At 37.8% G+C, this 19,713-nt stretch overlaps 1 protein-coding gene and 1 non-coding gene across 14 annotated transcripts in view; one reads left to right on the forward strand and one right to left on the reverse strand.

The window, feature by feature from the left end:
• Nucleotides 1–19,713, forward strand: part of ANKHD1 (ankyrin repeat and KH domain containing 1) — a 120,384-nt gene that overhangs the window by 95,077 nt on the left and 5,594 nt on the right. For 7 of the 13 annotated variants that reach the window (XR_003004068.1, XR_003004069.1, XM_024752148.1 and 4 more), the window contains 10 exons: nt 3,678–3,852; nt 4,641–5,097; nt 5,903–6,049; nt 7,979–8,128; nt 8,295–9,907; nt 12,845–13,021; nt 14,632–14,883; nt 15,437–15,585; nt 16,319–16,483; nt 19,559–19,668. Coding sequence is in view for 11 of the 13 variants with exons in the window: in XM_024752148.1 (XP_024607916.1) it covers nt 3,678–3,852; nt 4,641–5,097; nt 5,903–6,049; nt 7,979–8,128; nt 8,295–9,907; nt 12,845–13,021; nt 14,632–14,883; nt 15,437–15,585; nt 16,319–16,483; nt 19,559–19,668 (3,395 nt within the window). In the remaining 2 variants the exon portion in view is untranslated. Of the gene's footprint in view, nt 1–3,677; nt 3,853–4,640; nt 5,098–5,902; nt 6,050–7,978; nt 8,129–8,294; nt 9,908–12,844; nt 13,022–14,631; nt 14,884–15,436; nt 15,586–16,318; nt 16,484–16,762; nt 17,236–19,558; nt 19,669–19,713 lie in introns of those variants that run through there. The other 6 variants (XM_024752150.1, XM_024752152.1, XM_024752153.1 and 3 more) reach the window with 4 other exon arrangements.
• Nucleotides 2,875–2,984, reverse strand: LOC112404495 (U6 spliceosomal RNA). Its single transcript, XR_003004100.1, has one exon. It is a non-coding gene; the product is annotated as a U6 spliceosomal RNA (small nuclear RNA).

Below are 19,713 nucleotides of genomic sequence, written 5' to 3' on the forward strand. Positions count from 1 at the left end.
AAAAAAAAAAAAAAAAACAATGAGAAAAAGATAACTTGCCCAGAATGAAAAATGATCACACAAATGGGCAATTCACAGAAGAAATATAAATGTTCAATAAATACATGGAGAACGCTCAACTTCATGAATAAACAAAGAAATGCACAGTGAAAGAGTGATTTAAATTTCTTTTACCAGATTAGGAAAACTTAAAATTTAAAGGTTTGGTAATAGATATTGATGGCTAGGGTATGCAGAAATTAGCCTTCTAGTATGATTTTTGATGTATGGTATAAATTAGTATAACTATTAATGGAGATGATTTGACATGCATTAAATTAAAAAGGGTGCATACCTACTCCAGTCACTCGTCTTCTAGAAATTTAGCCTAAGGTAAATACTTTGATAAATGCTCAAAGATGTGAACATACAAAAGGACATTCACTGTTAAATTGCTTATAACAGGGGGAAGGGTATAAACCTTAAAGTTTTATCATTAGGAAATTAAATAAATTTAATACCTCCATGATAAACTTGATTACAGTTAAAATCAGAAGGGGGAAACTAATATTCATTTTTAAATGAAGTTTGAAGATTGATGACTACTAAGGTCCCTCCTGTGTTCTATAATTTTTAGTTTTGTTTAACTACCCAGGGATATGGTCAGCAATTCCTTAAACAGCCGTTTTGCTCTTATGCCAATCGAGTGATGAAACTGCATATTCAGTTAACAATTATTTTTTCTCTTAATGCTCAGCCCCTTTCTCATTTACATAGGGGGTTGACAGACTTTATTTTATTATTTTTTATTTTTTTGCGGTACGTGGGCCTCTCACTGCTGTGGTCTCTCCCGTTGTGGAGCACAGGCTCTGGACGCGCAGGCTCAGTGGCCATGGCTCATGGGCCTAGCCACTCCGCGGCATGTGGGATCTTCCTGGACCAGGGCACGAACCCGCGTCCCCTGCATTGGCAGGCGGACTCTCAACCACTGCACCGCCAGGGAAACCCAACTTTTTATTTTTTTATTCTTTATTTTTTTAATTAAAAAAATTTTTTGGTTTCACCTCGTGGTTGTGGGATCTTAGTTCCCCGACGAGGGACTGAACCCAGGCCCTTGGCAGTGAGAGCGCAGAGTCCTAACCACTGGACCACCAGGGAATTCCCAACAGACTTTTTCTATGAAATGCTGAAGAGTAAATATTTTAGGCTTTGTAGGCCCATACGATCTCTGTCATAACTCCTTGACTCTGCTGTTATAGCACGAAAGCACCCATAGACAATGCCTAAATGAATGTGTTCCAATAGAACTTTATTTATGGACATCAAAATTTTAATTTCATAATATTTTCATGTCACAAAATATTCTTCTTTTTATTTTTTCAACCATTTAAAATGTAAAAGTCTTAACATTCAGGCCATAGTTTGCCGATGCCTGATTAGATAAGTAAAAATGTCAAAGAGTAACTCATGACTCAGAATGGTAAATTATAGTTTTGAGGAAAATGCTTTACTTAATTACCAGGACAACTGGACTTCACTGACAGATTCTTATGGTGAACCTTTTTTAGATAATTTCCACACAAATATGAGTAATTTGATGTATTTTCTGTTTGTTTTGAGTTTTCATTATGATGTGAGGTGACCATTACCATGTTCCCCTGTCTGAAAAAAATATATTTTCTAGTACTAACCAAAGCAAAGCTATAAAGTAAGGTGAAAGTAATTTCTATAATGGCCTCCTGTGGATATTTTCATAGTGAAATTTGTTAATACCTTATAAAAGCATAATAGCTGCATTTTATTTTATTTTTTTAACATCTTTATTGGAGTATAATTGCTTTATAGTGGTGTGTTAGTTTCTGCTGTATAACAAAGTGATATATACATATATCCCCATATCTCCTCCCTCTTGCTTCTCCCTCCCTCCCTCCCTATCCCACCTGTCTAGGTGGACACAAAGCATCGAGCTGATCTCCCTGTGCTATGTGGCTGCTTCCCACTAGCTATCTGTTTTACATTTGGTAGTGTATATATGTCCATGCCACTCTCTCACTTGTCCCAGTTTACCCTTCCCCCTCCCCCATCCTCATGTCCATTCTCTATGTCTAAGTCTTTATTCCTTTCCTGCCCCTAGGTTCTTCAGAACCTTTTTTTTTTTTTAGATTCCATATATATGTGTTAGCATATGGTATTTGTTTTTCTCTTTCTGACTTCCTTCACTCTGTATTACAGTCTCTAGGTCCATCCACCTCACTACAAGTAACTCAATTTCATTTCTTTTTATGACTGAGTAATATTCCATTGTATATATGTGCCACATCTTCTTTATCCATTCATCTATCAATGGGCATTTAGGTTGATTCCATGTCCTAGCTATTGTAAATAGAGCCACAATGAACATTGTGGTACATGACCCTTTTTGAATTATGGTTTTCTCAGGGTATATGCCCCGTAGTGAGATTGCTCGGTCGTATGGTAATTCTATTTTTAGTTTTTTAAGGAACCTCCATACTGTTCTCCTTAGTGGCTGTATCAATTTACATTTCCACCAGCAGTGCGAGAGGGTTCCCTTTTCTCCACACCCTTTCCAGCAATAGCTGCATTTTAGTCAAACAAATGCCACATAAATCTATGGTTTTGCTTATTCTGGACATTTCATATAAATGGAATCAGACAGTATTTGGTCCTCTGTGACTGGCTTCTTGCAATTCATAATGTATTCAAGGTTCATCCATGTTGTAGCATGTATCAGTACTTCATTTATTTATTTATTTATTTACTGCTGCATAATATCCCATTATATAGATATACCACATTTTGCTTACCCATTTATTAGTTGATGGACATGTAGGTTGTTTCTATTTCATAGGTATACAAGTTTTTTGTTTGTTTTGTTTTAACTTGGAATGCTTCATGAATTTGTGTTTCATCCTTATGCAGGAGCCCTGCTAATCTTCTCTGTGTTATTTCAATTTTTTTAGTATATATGGTGCTGAAGCAAGCATGGTGTACAAGTTTTTGTATGAATATGTTTTCATTGGGTATATATCTAGGAATGGAATTGCTAGATCATATGGCAGTTCTGTGTTTAACCATTTGAGAAACTTCTAGATTGTTTTCCAAGGTAGCGGCACCATTTTATGATCCTACCAGCAGTATATGAAGGCTTCGATTTCTTCATATCCTCACCATGATTTGTTTTATCTGTCTTTTTGTTGATTATAGGCATCCTAGTGACAGTGAAGTGGGTATCTCATTTTGATTTGATTTGCTTTTCCCTGATGGCTTGTGATATTGAGCATCTATCTCTTCATGTGTTTATTGGCCATTTGTATATGTTGTTTGGAGAAACGTCTGTTCAGATCCTTTGCCCATTTTTTAATTGAGTTATTTGTCTTTTCATTATTGAGTTAACGAGTTCTTTATAAATTCTTGATACAAGCCCTTACCAGATAAGCAAAAATTTTTCACCATTTTATGGGTTGTCTTTTCACTTTATTGATGATCCCTTTGAAACACAAAAACTTTTAATTTTGATTATGTCCAGCTTACCTATTTCTTCTTTTGTTGCTTTTATAAATGTGTGTTAAGACTGACATCTATGGGAAACCCCATGTATCATAAACAAAAATATCATTTCATTATTTTTTTTAAATTACTGCCTTATTGATAAAATGAGATACCTACTTTATTTGCAGTCAAGAGAGGAGAGCAGAAAGCAGGCTCTTGCAGCTAAAAGAGAGAAAAGAAAAGAAAAGAGAAAAAAGAAAAAAGAGGAGCAGAAAAGGAAGCAGGAAGAAGATGAGGAAAACAAACCTAAGGAGAATTCAGAACTACCAGAGGATGAAGATGAAGAGGAGAATGATGAAGATGGTGAGCAATGAACCATCTGAATTAGTGATAAAATTCTTCTGTGTTTATCAACTTCATTTTGAGTGCTTTTTGCTCTCAAAACTCTCAAAACTAATTCTAGTTAAATATTCAGTTACTTTAATCTGAAATAGACAGTTGACTTCCATAGTAAATACTTCTAAATATTTTACATTGTAAAGTGACACAGAGAAACTGAAGGGGGAAGGCAAGCACATAATTTGAAGACATTCAGTTGTAACTTAAGTTCCCCTGTAAAAACATTATGTATGTCCTAAAAGTGATAACAGTAAGAGGTTTGCCAGCTTTTCTTCAGGTTCTTCTCTACCCTCTCCTTCCCCAGTTGGAAACTGGGAAGAGGTCCAGTTCCTCAATAAATTTTTAACTAAGGTTCAGTCTTGAAGCTCTATTGGGTTGGGGTCCATTACTCTCAGAGTTGTTTATTGTACAGTCTGGCAGTGGTTGTAGTAGGCAAATAATTTTGCTCTATTTGACTTCTAATTCTAAAATGCTATTTGAAAAATTTCTTAAATTCAAACTATATTGTGATTTTTGTATAGTTTATGAGACTAGCATTTCAGATCTTAAGAATGTTAATGTTTTATACCAAGTTAGACATCAAAATATGATATAGTGTATTCTCACAACAGTAAAGACTTCTTTATTTACTAGTGAACACTGGTAAAAGGAAAACATGACCTAAGGGTCTGAATTATTAGGTATATTCTGTCACAATTTGTTTTGAGGTCTGTGGCTCTCAGTGTGATTTTTATCCTTTTTCATAATTTCAGTGGAGCAAGAAGTTCCCATAGAACCTCCTAGTGCGACCACCACCACCACAATCGGAATCTCTGCAACATCTGCAACATTCACAAATGTGTTTGGGAAAAAAAGGGCCAATGTTGTGACAACTCCCAGCACCAATCGGAAAAATAAGAAGAACAAAACAAAAGAGACACCTCCCACTGCACATTTAATATTACCAGAACAACATATATCCTTAGCACAGCAAAAGGCAGATAAGAATAAAATAAATGGAGAACCCAGAGGTGGCGGTGCAGGTGGGAATAGTGATTCAGATAACTTGGACAGCACAGATTGCAACAGTGAGAGTAGTAGTGGTGGTAAAAGCCAAGAGTTAAATTTCACTATGGATGTGAATTCCTCTAGTGATAGGAGATACCCCTCACTGCTACTCCATTCCCAAGAAGAAAAGACAAGTACTGCTGCTTCCAAAACTCAGACACGGTAAAATTTTCTGACTTGTTAACTCTGCACCTACCTTTCCTTTTTCATGCCTGGCACAAGAACTTGAAGTAACATAAGTTGTGTTGAACAATTGAAGTCTACCACATTACCTGTCTTCAGCATTTAAAACTGAAATTCACCAGTGTGCTCCTTATCATGTGCTAGTTATGCAATGAGATTGTTAGAACTTTTAACATTCAACTTTGAAGCTGAAAATATTAGCGTTCCTTGATTTTAACTGTCATTTTTATTGATTATATATAGTTCTTTTGGCTTCTGAATACATTTTAATACTAAAATAAATAATGGACTCTTTGCCCTATTTCTATTTTTCTGAATTGTTAATAATTTGATGTGCCAAATTTTTTTTTAACAAGGTTTTTGGGTTTTTTTATATATATTTATTTAATTTTGGCTGCATTGGGTCTTGGTTGCTGCACGCGGGCTTTCTCTAGTTGTGGCGAGCGGGGGCTACTCTTTGTTGCGGTGCGCGGGCTTCTCATTGCAGTGGCTTCTCCTGTTGCAGGGCACAGGCTCTAGACACGTGGGCTCAGTAGTTGTGGCTCGCGGGCTCTAGAGCACAGGCTCAGTAGTTGTGGTGAGCAGGCTTAGTTGCTCCACGGCATGTGGGATCTTCCCGGCCCAGGGCTCGAACCCGTGTCCCTGCATTGGCAGGTGGATTCTTAACCACTGCGCCACCAGGGAAGCCCTGGTGTGCCAAATTTTAATTCAGATACTTCAGCAAATCTCTTGAGTTTCTATCTTAAAATTTATCATTTATTGGCCTTGATATTTCTCTTCTCAGACTTGAAGGTGAAGTGAATCCTAATTCCTTATCAACAACGTACAAGTCAGTGTCGTTGCCATTAAGCTCTTCAAACATAAAGCTGAATCTGACTAGCCCTAAAAGGGGGCAAAAAAGAGAGGAAGGGTGGAAAGAAGTTGTTCGAAGGTAAGTAGTATTAGTCTCGTCTTTTTAACTTTTCTCCTCTTGTGAGATGGTTATCCAGTTAATTAATGAATAATTTGAATGTGGTTATTATATTCAATTGCAATGCCATACTACATCCAGAGTAGGCTAAAGCAAAATTAGAAACAGTATGTAAATTTTGTATGCATATTTTATATGATACAAGAAATGTTGGCTTTAGAATAACAAAAAATATTTTATTAAAACATAAGACATACAGTTTACAGACAAACCATACAAAAAGGTCACAGGCTTCTTAAGGGGAAGATTCAATTGACAGCAAAGTCATAATGCTATTTGTGAAGGCTATGATGTTTGTTTAATGGTCCCATTTTGATTCAGACAAGTTTGTCCATCTACAGCATTTAAATAAAGTTAGACTTCGCTAGAGAATCTATATCTGCTTTTAACCAATGCAGTTAGATCACCATAAAGAGTGGGGGGGAGCCCATAAAATTAAAACTACCTTTTCCCTCAAAATAAATAAATAAATACAAATACCAACACCCCTGCAGCTAACTTTGACAACTCCCTTCATTCACACTGCTTTATACTTAAACCATGATGGGGGAAATGAATAAAAGCAGACAGGAGCCATTGCTTTTAAATGTTTCACACAATCCAGAAGGTATTTCTAGCCTCTGCTCATGCTTTACAACAGGGAATCAGAATAAGACATAGGTTTGCTAATGTGCACTTAATCACCAAAGGACTAAGATGTCTGAGTTTTTATTCTGTAATTTTTCTAAGACTTTGTGTCCATTAAAAGCAAACAAAAAAGGAAGAAGTCTTGGCAGAACAGAAGTGAAGCACAATTGATGATCAGATTGATTTAAGTATTATTCATGGCCTGGTCTATGCTCTAGCTTTCAAAATAGCTAAATATATTCTTCCCAGTTTGTCTACATTAGGATATTAAATTTTGATCATGAAATGTATTTTAGAGTCTACAATTGGGTATTCTTCTGGAAGGTATAGTTCAAAGTTTGAGGGTCCCTCCCTAGGAGGGAATCCTGGCAGCCAGCAGTGACCACATGAAAATAATGGGTGTTGTTCTCATTTGGTTCTGCCAGCAAACACTGGGTTTCTGTGATAATCCTGCAGGACACCCAGGCCATCTTGTCAGATCCCAAAATCAGCCTCTGGTGTTTTCTCACACAAGTGGAAGTCCCAGGCTCCACCTGTGGATTGCTTTTTATGTACAAATCTGAGACTTTATTTTTTATTGCTAAGTAAAGTTGTTGACACTGATAAGCTGCCTTTATTCATTTTCAGTATGGAGTTTAACAATGTGGTATGCATTATTTTAATTTTGAAAGTATCGATATATGATCATTGCAGTTTAGTTAACATGTGATAGTTTATGCAGATTTGAATGCTGAGATCATGAGTGACTTAAATATAATTTTTTTAAATGGCAGTGTGTTTTTTACCTTCACTAAATTAAATTCAATATAATAAGAGGCCAGTTTCTAAAATAAAAACTTCTAGTAATTTCCTCTTTAAGGTTTGAGAAATACTATTCTACAAATGTTCATGAACATACTTACTGAGACATCTTTTTTTTTATTAATTAATTTATTTTTGGCTGCGTTGGGTCTTTGTTGCTGTGCGCGGGCTTTCTCTAGTTGTGGCGAGCAGGGGCCACTCCTCCCTGCGGTGCATGGGCTTCTCACTGCGGTGGCTTCTTGTGTTGCCGAGCACGGGCTCTAGGCGCGTGGGCTTCAGTAGTTGTGGCACACAGGCTTAGTTGCTCCATGGCATGTGGGATCCTCCCAGGCCAGGGATTGAACCCATATCCCCTGCATTGGCAGGCGGATTCCCAACCACTGCGCCACCAGGAAAGCCCGAGACATCTTTTTTAATAGACCTTTTGATTTCATAAGCTCATGTGTGGTCTTCATTTTGTAGGTCAAAGAAATTGTCTGTTCCAGCCTCAGTGGTTTCCAGGATAATGGGAAGAGGAGGATGCAACATTACTGCAATACAAGATGTTACTGGTGCCCATATTGATGTGGATAAACAAAAAGATAAGAATGGCGAGAGAATGATCACAATAAGGTAATTGTGAGATATATGTATCGTTAGTTCTATGAGGAAATTAAATTTTATTAGAAGTACATTTTTGTTAGGTATGGTACAATCAAGAATTCTGTTTCATGATAAAGATGACCTAGTTTTGTATATTTTTGATCTTGTTCTGTTTTTTTGTTTGTTTTCTCCCCAGGGGTGGTACAGAATCAACAAGATATGCAGTTCAACTTATCAATGCACTTATTCAAGATCCTGCTAAGGAACTGGAAGACTTGATTCCTAAAAACCATATCAGAACACCTGCCAGCACCAAAGCCATCCATGCAAACTTCTCATCTGGAGTAGGCACCACAGCAGCTTCCAGTAAAAATGCATTTCCCTTGGGTGCGCCAAGTCTTGTAACTTCACAGGCAACAACATTATCTACGTTCCAGCCCACTAATAAACTTAATAAGAACGTTCCAGCAAATGTACGTTCTTCTTTCCCAGTTTCTCTACCCTTAGCTTATCCTCACCCTCATTTTGCCCTGCTGGCTGCTCAAACTATGCAACAGATTCGGCATCCTCGTTTACCCATGGCCCAGTTTGGAGGAACATTTTCACCTTCTCCTAACACTTGGGGACCATTCCCAGTGAGACCTGTGAATCCTGGCAACACAAATAGCTCTCCAAAGCATAATAATACAGGCCGTCTACCTAACCAGAACGGGACTGTTTTACCCTCAGAGTCTGCTGGACTAGCTACTGCCAGTTGTCCTATCACTGTCTCTTCTGTAGTTGCTGCCAGTCAGCAACTGTGTGTGACTAATACCCGGACTCCTTCATCAGTCAGAAAGCAGTTGTTTGCCTGTGTGCCTAAGACAAGTCCTCCAGCAGCAGTGATTTCCTCTGTGACAAGCACTTGTAGTTCCCTGCCTTCTGTCTCCTCTGCACCTATCACTAGTGGGCAAGTTCCCACCACATTTCTGCCTGCAAGTACTCCTCAAGCACAGCTTTCTTCACAAAAGACGGAGTCTTTCTCTGCCATGCCAGCCCCCAAAGAGAAAGTGTCCACACAGGACCAGTCCATGGCAAACCTGTGTACCCCCTCTTCAACTGCCAACAGCTGCAGTAGCTCTGCCAGCAACACCCCAGGAGCTCCAGAAACTCACCCATCTGGTAGTCCCACTCCTCCCTCCAATAACACACAGGAGGAAACACAGCCGTCCAGTGTGTCTGATTTAAGTCCTATGTCAATGCCTTTTGCATCTAATTCAGAACCTGCTCCATTGACTTTGGCATCACCTAGACTGGTTGCTGCTGATAATCAGGATACCAGTAATTTACCTCAGTTAGCTGTACCAGCACCTCGAGTTTCTCATCGAATGCAACCCAGAAGTTCTTTTTACTCGGTGGTACCAAATGCAACTATACACCAGGATCCCCAGTCTATTTTTGTGACAAATCCAGTTCCTTTAACACCACCTCAAGGCCCACCAGCTGCAGTGCAGCTTTCTTCAGCCATGAACATTATGAATGGTTCTCAGATGCACATTAACCCAGCAAATAAATCTTTGCCACCTACGTTTGGCCCAGCCACACTTTTCAATCACTTCAGTAGTCTTTTTGACAGCAGTCAGGTGCCAGCTAACCAGGGTTGGGGAGATGGTCCACTGTCCTCACGAGTTACTGCAGATGCCTCTTTCACTGTTCAGTCAGCGTTCCTGGGTAACTCTGTACTTGGACACTTGGAAAACGTGCACCCTGACAACTCCAAGGCACCTGGCTTCAGATCACCTTCCCAGCGAGTTTCTACTAGTCCAGTTGGTAAGTTATTATAACTATCATTACCTCACAGTTTGGGGCTTTAACAACATAATCTAACCTTCCAAAATAATAAAGCATTTATTTTGTACATAATATTGCATGATCTTTTAAAGAAATGAAGGTTTGTCATAAATAGTAAAGACCCCTTAATGACTGCTGATTGAGTGGCCAAAATGTAGGTAAGTCACTCACATATGAGCTGCTTTATATTCTCTTTTGTGATCTCTCTGTACCTCATTTCAAGGAAGTTATACCTTGTGTCAGCCCATTTTCTTAGAATTGGTATAAGATGATATTAATAAAAAAGGACTCATAGGATGCTTCAAGCATTCCAAATTTACAGACATTTTTTAAATCATAGTGATTGCCTGCATTTCTGAGATTAAAAAGGTTGGGTTACGAAGGTGTTTAGGTTACAGTCCATAATCTACATTCTTTGTTTTCAGTCTTGGGTGCTCAGAATGAATATTAAATGATGTCATAACTCTATATTATTTATATTAGATAGAGCTATTTGAAGAGATCCAGTCATGTATAGGCTTATATTTAACAAAAAAAAAAAAAACATTTTGAACCAGCTGTTTGTTCTTTGAAATTAGAAATTAGCTGCTGAGTCAGTATAAGAAAGATTTAGAAAGATAAGAGGCTAGTGGTGACTTGGAGATATTTGGAAAACCAGAATCTATTTTCCAGAGTCTAAGGGCCAAATTTTAGTCCAATCTCTTTGCTCTATTCTGAAAAACAAATTAGAAATTGTGGCTGACCTAGAATGGGGGTAATAAGAACTAGTGCCACTTAGCATTTTTCTTCCAGTTGAAAAACTGTCCCATAGCCCATCTTTCCTTTTTGCTAATTATAAACTGATCTAGGTTGTTTAAAATTTGTGAGTTTATGGATATGGCATAGCCTTAGCTTTTCTATCAGATATGTTTCCATTTACTTATCTTTTCAGGAAAACATAGCTGTTACATCATCTTTTGAATAGAAATAAAGCTTGCATAAGACAGTCTGTGGTCCAAAATATTCTCTTGGATTTTTTTTCTTCTTTTCTATAAATAGGTATCTATTTTAACTTTTCATTTTGGCAGACTAATAAAAAGGTTTTCAGAGGCCCCAGAATGAAAGAAGAGCTCATTGCCAGTGCTCAGACTGTGGTAAAAATTAATTTTTTAATTAATCCTTGACTTGATTGGCACTAACTAATACGTGAATTTAGAGTGCCTTAGCTAGAGTGGGACTTCAGATCTCTCATATTCCAATGTTTGAGCTCTTTGCACTCCACATTCTATATCCCAGAAGATGTGCAGATTATGAATGGCTGGAGAAAAGAAAGTCAAGGAAATCATCCATCTAGTTTGGTAGCAAACAAGGTTTGGGAACCTGAATTATTCAGATCTATAACATCAAAATTATTTATTACTAGTTAAAAAATAATTTTTTAAAAAAGCAAGCATTAATCCTTGACCTTCCTTCCGGGGTCCAGGATTGATTAAGCTTGGCTTCATTTCTTAACTGACTGGGTGGTTTCTTTTGTTGATGCTCTTCTTTCGTGGATATAGTTTAGTTTTCCTAGTTTGCAGGTAAGAAATAGTGATACTTAAAAAGACAGGAAAGCATGTGGAGAAACTGAAACCTTCAAACACTGCTGGTAGAAACTTAAAATGGTACGTCATTTGGAAAAACAGTTCAACAGTTCCTCAAAAAGTTAAAAAGAGTTACCATATGATCCAGTAATTCTGTTCCTAGGTATACCCAAGAGAAAACATGTGTCTACACAAAGACTGGTACATAAATGTTCATAGCAACACCATTCCTAAGAGCCAAAATGTGGAAACAGTCCAATGTCCATCAGCTGATGAATGGAAAAACAAAATGTGGTATATCTGTATAAGATATTATTCTTAGTATAATGTATATTCTGTATTATGAGATACAATGAAAGAAATGAAGTACTCATTTGTGCTACAACATGGGTAGACTGAAAACATTTTGCTGAGTGAAAGAAGCCAGTCACAAAAGACCACATATTATATAATTCTTTTTATATAAAATTTCCAGAATAAGCAAATCTAGAGAGACAGAAAATATATTAGTGGTTGCTTAGAGGTTCAGATATGGGGTAAAGGAGGATAGAGAGTGACAGATAATGCATACAGAGTTTCTTTTAGGGTAGACAAAAATGTTCTAAAATTGATTGTGGTGATGGTTGTACAACCCTGTGAATATACTAAAAGCCTTTGAATTATATACTTTATAGATGAATAAGACCTGCTTGAAAAGTTTTGAATTTTTTATGTTGATATTAACTACTTTTTTCTGAAATGAGTACCTATAGTCCTTTTCCAGATCCTTGACCTCTTTCCCTAAAATGTTCTCCAGAGAAAGCAGTGGAATTTGAGAATACTGCTAAATTCAGACTCATGCAAACTAGATAGAAACTTTGATGTAGTTTGCAGCTGTTGATTTTTTTTTTTAATCAGATGGAATACTGAAATTATCTTTAGTTGAATAGTATGCTTTCCTTTCATGTTAGGAAGCAAACATTGGTAGGTTTTGTTACTCATCTTGCACAGGAAATGACTATAGTTATATAGATGAACAGCTATATTTCTAAGTGGTGGGTAACACAACATGCTCTTATTTCATGTCCCCTCCAATGAAAGCTTTGAGATTTATCTAGAACATATTCCAGGTGACTGCCATTCCTAAACATTGGGCTCACATTTCTATATTTAGTCCTGCTTGGTGATATTCTTCTGGACTGTAAGAAAAAAATAGTTTGGGGACATACAGTATGATATAAATGGATTCTTATTGCTGTGATCCACAAAATAAACTGCATTCTTTCTTCTTTTTTAAAGAGGAATTAGGTAAGCTTTGGACATTCATTTTTAAAGCCTTGGCTAATTTGATGTCTTGGACCTGTTTTTATTTCAGGGTTACCATCCATTGACCCATCAGGCAGCTCCCAATCTTCCTCTTCTGCTCCTCTGACAAGTTTTTCCGGCATACCAGGAACTCGGGTTTTCCTGCAAGGGCCAGCTCCCGTTGGGACTCCCAGTTTCAACAGACAACATTTTTCTCCCCACCCTTGGACAAGCGCCTCAAACTCATGTAGGAATCCTGGAGGAACTCTTCCCAAAGAGTCTTGAATAAGTTATTAAACCATTTGTTTCAGGGAACGCTATATTGTAACTTTAGTAATCTAAATTGTATGCAAATACCCAAGGTTTGTATTGCAGTCATGTCAAAAATTGTCAGTCATTTATAGGATAGAAAACTTGAGAAGGGTGAAGCTATTCTTCCAAGCCAGAATTGAGATTACACTGAGACTTAGATCAAGAAAAGAGGCACTGGGCTTCCCTGGTGGCGCAGTGGTTGAGAGTCCACCTGCCGATGCAGGGGACACGAGTTCATGCCCTGGTCTGGGAAGATCCCACATGCCGCAGAGCGGCTGGGCCCGTGAGCCATGGCTGCTGAGCCTGCGCGTCCAGAGCCTGTGCTCCGCAGTGGGAGAGGCCACAACAGTGAGAGGCCCGCGTACTGCAAAAAAAAAAGAAAAGAGGCACTACAAGTAGTTTTACAAGACCCTTTGGGGACAGTATTGTGAAATAATTTCTTAGGTCTGCAAAGAAGTTGAATTTAAGTATCTGGTCAGTTTGGTATGATTCCTCATTTATTTTTACATTTGAGGAAACTGTATGATTGCCATTTATAAGTGAAAATATTCCTCTGTTCTGACTTATTTCAATATTTAGAACAGATGAAGTTCTAAAAGGATTTGAACAGGATTTGATTTTTTTTTAATGAGCATCATGAGAAAGTCAGTGAGTATTGGCCCTTTGACAAGGAAAACTACCCATATTACCTGAGAGTCCCATTAAGAAACAAAGCTGTGAATTGAATCCTACAATGCTTCACTAACATTTAACCTTCCTTCCTTATGGGGAAAAATAAGGGGCTGTAGAAAGAGAAAAAAGAAAACAGCTAATAATTACAGAGGACCAGCAGCTATTTTCCAGATAATATGATAGTTACCGTGCAAACATAGCCACATTTAAGTTAATTTAAAATGTGACAATATATGTTTTGAGAAGATTCTTTAGAACTACAGTAAGGGGAATTCCCTGGTGGTCCAGTGGTTAGGACTCTGCGCTTTCACTGCCGAGGGCCCGCGTTCAAACCCTGGTGGGGAAACCAAGATCACGCAAGCCAGCAGAACTACAATAAGAATAAATACGACCTTCTTCCTTTCTAGCCTTGTTCAGTTCAATTTGAGAAAATTCTTTAGACTAGTCTGTACTTACTATATTTTTAGACTATTTGTTTATACTTACTACAGGCAGAAGTAGTACAGGATAATATTTATAGAACTTACATATTTTCTTTTTTTTAAAATTTACTTATATATTTGGTTGTACCAGGTCTTAGTTGCAGGTGGTGGGCTCCTTAGTTGTGGCATGCAAACTCTTAGTTATGGCATGCATGTAGGATCTAGTTCCCTGAGCAGGAATCGAACCTGGGCCCCCTGCATTGGGAGCATGGAGTCTTAACCACTGCTCCACCAGGGAAGTCCCTGTATATTTTCATTTGAATGATCTTGTAAAATGAAAATTTTTTTCCAGAACCTATGTTGTGGAACAGATCTTTCCAACAAGGTTTCTCATATTCTTATAATTAGTTTTTATATGTAATAAAACAATAGAGAAATATTTTGCCACCAGGTGACTCTCCTATTCCATCTGTTTCTTCGGGATCATCTTCACCTCTTTCAGCCACTTCTGCCCCACCAACATTGGGCCAACCGAAAGGAGGCAGTGCCAGTCAGGATCGAAAGATACCTCCCCCCATTGGAACAGAGAGACTAGCCCGAATTCGGCAAGGAGGGTCTGTTGCACAAGCCCCTGTGGGGACCAGTTTTGTTGCTCCTGTTGGACACAGTGGAATCTGGTCATTTGGCGTCAATGCCATGTCAGGTACAGTTACAGCGTCCTCTGTCTGGAGGGATATCTCGAGTAAGTTGTGGGATTTTGCCATTTAAACTTAGTTCCTTACCTAAGTAAATAAGCTTATTAGTTCCTGCACTTAACCAGTAAGGTTGTTTAAACCTTTGAGGAGTTCAGTCCAGTCTCAAAGTCTGGAATGTTAGTTTGGAGTATACATAATAATAGATGTAATATGTATGATAGTAATATATATAAAATAATAAATACAGACTTGATTAGAAGTAAAAGATTCAAAGCATACTTCCTTTCCTTCTTAAGCTTTTCATTATAGAATAGGACAATCATTTGATTTCTTTCAGAGAGCACTTAATCTTTTGCAGGACAGGTAGAGTGTTTGGGGTATTCAGAGTACTCCACCCAGTTTTCCAGGAACTTGTATTTTGGTTTGCAAAGATTTTCATGAATGTGTCCTGAGCTTCTCAAAGGAATGCTTTTGATTAAATTTAGTATGAAAAAATCCAGTGGTAATGTTTTATTTTATTCCAAATAAATATCTAACCTTGATCTCAATTCTTCTTTCTAGAAGGCTTATCAGGTTGGTCACAGTCTGTGATAGGGAACCATCCAATGCATCAACAATTATCAGACCCAAGCACATTCTCTCAGCATCAACCAATGGAGAGAGATGATTCTGGAATGGTAGCCCCCTCTAACATTTTTCATCAGCCTATGGTAAGCAGTTTTGTGGATTTTTCTAAAGTGAGCTGACAAACATCATTGTAACTTGTTTAACACATTGCCAGCTAATGTAGTCATGTGTTAAGGAGGAATTTGTACTGAAATAATTCTCCCTTTTGGTATAACTAGTTTGTTTCTATGACTTTGCCAGATCTTTTATCCAGTTTCAAAAGTGGATTATGTTGTTTACATTAGTTTGTCCTCAAACTATCCTGAAGAAGCCCCCGTCTTCCCTCCAAAACCTGAGAGATTTGGGTTTTGCTGCTTTGCATTTGGCTGCCACAGCTTAGAGAGAAGCCTCTTCCTCTCTGAAAAGCTGGCTGTGAGCTCCCCATTGCCCTCTTGTCTCCTCTGAGAGCTTCCAGGCTGCCATAAAGCCAGATTGTGGCTGCAAGCAATCATGTAGAATTCCCCTTTTCTTGGCAGAAGCTTATTAGTAAATCCTAAATATGGAAAGTTGAGGGTATTATATGTGTTCATTAAGTATTGGGAATTTCCTGATGATTTGATATTGGATTTAGTTGTTTTGGTTTGTTTTGTTTTTCTGTTCTCATTGAAAAATGTTGCTGACACAAATAACCACTTTTGGTTTCCCAAGACTGTACAGTGTTGCTATACTTACAGGATACTCTGGAGTTCTTTGAATAAAGGGAAATAAGAATCTATGCTGGTATTGTGGAATCATTATTTACAATCACTTCATGATTACACCTTTCTGCTGTTTTAGGGTCTACCAATTTCCATGTATGGAGGCACCATAATACCCTCCCATCCTCAGCTTGCTGATGTTCCAGGAGGCCCTCTGTTTAATGGACTTCACAACCCAGATCCTGCTTGGAACCCTATGATAAAAGTTATTCAAAATTCAACTGAATGCACTGATGCCCAGCAGGTAAAATGGACTTAATGCTCTTTTATTTTTCAGATTTATGATGTCATTCTTTTAATTCTTTGGGTAGTGCAAGTTCTGAATATCAAATGTCATGACATCTGACTACCTTGAACTGAATTAAGTTTTTCAATATCAAGATGATGCTACTTAACATTTTATCTCATGTGTGTGTATTCTTCCTAGGCAGAAACAGTGAATTACCATTGCATTTATATATTCATTTTGTAAATGTCTAAAGATTCCTAATTAGAAATTCCAATTTTTCCTCCCCCTTTTCAGATTTGGCCTGGCACGTGGGCACCTCATATTGGAAACATGCATCTCAAATATGTCAACTAAGTTAGAAGGTCTTACTCTTTAGCCTTGTTTGAGAAACTTTTGACCTTGGAAGAACCCTGGGGATTTTTTTTAATGTGCCTAAGAAATATTCTCTGAGGCTTTAGCAATGGAAATTTAATTGCCCATTGTATATGAACAAAGTGATTTCCTATCCATCTGATTATGTTCTCTGGTTAGTTTAGCCATTTTGAAATTAGTGCTTTGGGCTAAACATACTGAATGCGATTTGTATGCAGAAGAGAATTAGATGATTACATGTTTCAACCTTTTAGGGTGGTAAATACATGTACAATTGTTTACATACTTAAAATGAAAAGGTTGAGTAAATTTCTTGTCATATAGTGGCTCTACTTAATGTGGCCTGTATTAATGTGAAATATTTACCAGAATATTCAATAAAAAGATGAACAGTGTTTAGAAGTGGGGTGTGATCCTTTCAGTGGTCATGCAGGTACTACCCAATCCACAATCATACTGAACCAGGTTGTTAATACCATATTTGTGATAGGCTTCTCACATTTTACACTTTAGAGTCCATTCTTAGCCTGCCTTGAAAAAGCACTTTTAAGACTAGTTGTATACTTATTCTGTGTTAAACATTCCTTGTTCTTTTGTTCTCTTCTATATCATTTTAAAAGTGAGAATGTTTCAAGCCCCTGCAATGTGTCTTATCTGACTTTAGCAGATAGGCCATTAAAAGGTTTAGCTCTTTGTGGATCATGAGTATGTCAATAAGAACAACAGGATTTCAGTCAGATGACACTGAAAAAACTTAGGGACACCCAAATCATCCTTCAGATTCCTTTTGTGCTTCCTGACATTTTTATCTAAAGATTATATTGGTTATAGGTGTTTAAGTTTTATTTGGGTTGGGACATAGGAGGGGGTGGGGGTGACTCCTTTAATTTTGTTGTATTGTTGAATCAGCTGAATAATGTCTATAAATATGTGACTAATTCTGGGCTTAGTTCCATGAAGAGCCAATATGGTCAACAGGCTAAACTCATGAACACTGGAATGGAGTGCTTTGGCCAAACTATAGGCTATGCCAAGAATCTGATGCAGTAGAGAAGAAAAAACTAGCCCAATGAAAAGAACAGTCATCAACTTGACTGTTCATGTTTTAATATGGTTGAATTACCTGGTCTTAGATAAAAGCGAGCTAAAAAAGAAAACAAGAAAATGTTTGAGGTGATAGAGGAGCCAAAACACACATTAAGGCAAAGAAGGATGCACAGAAAAATAATAACTAGGGGCAGAACCATACCAGAAGCACTTTTCTACTCTCCTACCAACAGAAGTTCTTAATCTTCTCTCCCTTGCTCCTAGAGCTGCCACTAGATGAGACACACCATGTTTGTTCTGTGTTAGACATACCTGGTTGGTTTGTCTTCCATATCATTTTACATATGAGAGTGCTTCTGTAAGCTCATTTCTTATTTTCTATTTTGAATGGATTTGGAAATTATCACTGGTATTGAAGCTACTGCCTTTGTAATGCTTAATAACCACATCAAGTAGTCTCAAGAGACCCCCTTGAGGGGACCAAAGGACCCCTGGGATCACCTACATATCTTGCTGTTTCCACTTACCACTAATAACCAAAAAAATCACCTAATATTAGTGAAATGAATGAAACTACTCTTGATGAAACATATACTAGAGAGAGATAATATTAAGTAAATTATTCAGTGGGGCAAAAAGTGAGTTTTGTTCTATCTTAACTATTTAAAGTACACTTGAATTATTGGAAGAGCTCTTCCAATATCTTCTACACCTTGAGGACAACAGAATGAGAAATTTTATCTCAGATCAGGAACTAGAACCCATAAGAAGAGGACGCAATTATGAGAAACCCCTAGAAGGATTAGGAAAAAACAGGAGCTGTGCAGTTTGTAGCAGTTATTTAGGATACTCTACTTCCTGCCCTCTTACCACCACTGCCTTCTTTTCTTTCTATTTGAATCCCAGTAACCTACTCCCCACTCCATTTTGCCTGCTAATCTCTTCCTCTGTCTTGCCTCTTCCTGGCATTACTTTACTGCTATTTTACCAACCTGAACCTTGGATTAAACCTAGCTCAGGTAAGAACTTAATTACTTTCAGAATATACAAGGGATTTGTGGGGAGGCAGAACGGGTAGAGTGGAACAAGAGTCAGAAACCTAAATTCTCTTTTCATTTCTGCCACTTTAAGCTATATGACCATAGGCAAATCATTTCTCATCTCTGGGCTTCACATTCATCATCTGTAAATGAAACAATGTAAATGAACTCAAAAGGGTCTCCTAGTTCTAACAGATTCTCTTGTCTTGTGAATGAGAATGTATGGTATGGGACTACTAGAAGCCAGTACATTGCTGAGATTTGAGGGCCCCTACCATTTGTTCTTACATGGAATCAAAAATCTGCTGTTGTGAGAGCCATTATTGATTTTGGGAATTTAGTGGAGGCAGAAGAAAACCTTGCATACCCATAGTGAGCCCTCAAGTCATTAAGAAACATCCTGCTGAAAAAAAAAAAGGAAAAGAAAAGAAACATCCTGCTGAGGCTTAGATCAAGCCCTATGAGAATAACAGCTCATTCAAGGAACAAAACTGTATCATCAAGGTTTCTGGACCCACTTATTTCAAGTAGTGTTCAATGTAATAAAATACCACCACCAATAAAATTCTTGATGTTTTTAAGACCCTTTAAACCTATTGTGGCTACAGTGTGCTGACTTGCCCTTTTATAGGCCAGTCTGCTTCCTTCAGTCCCTGCTCTCAAAGGGGAAATCTCATCACCTCAGCTAACGAGACCGAAGAAGAGAGTTGGACAGCCAATGGTGGCCTCTCCTAACCAGAGGTAAGAAATCTCAGGACTTGGAACTGTAGTTTCCATCTTACAGAT

Source organism: Neophocaena asiaeorientalis, unplaced genomic scaffold, assembly GCF_003031525.2.
Source record: "Neophocaena asiaeorientalis asiaeorientalis breed wild unplaced genomic scaffold, Neophocaena_asiaeorientalis_V1.1 scaffold204, whole genome shotgun sequence".
Taxonomy (NCBI): domain Eukaryota; kingdom Metazoa; phylum Chordata; class Mammalia; order Artiodactyla; family Phocoenidae; genus Neophocaena; species Neophocaena asiaeorientalis.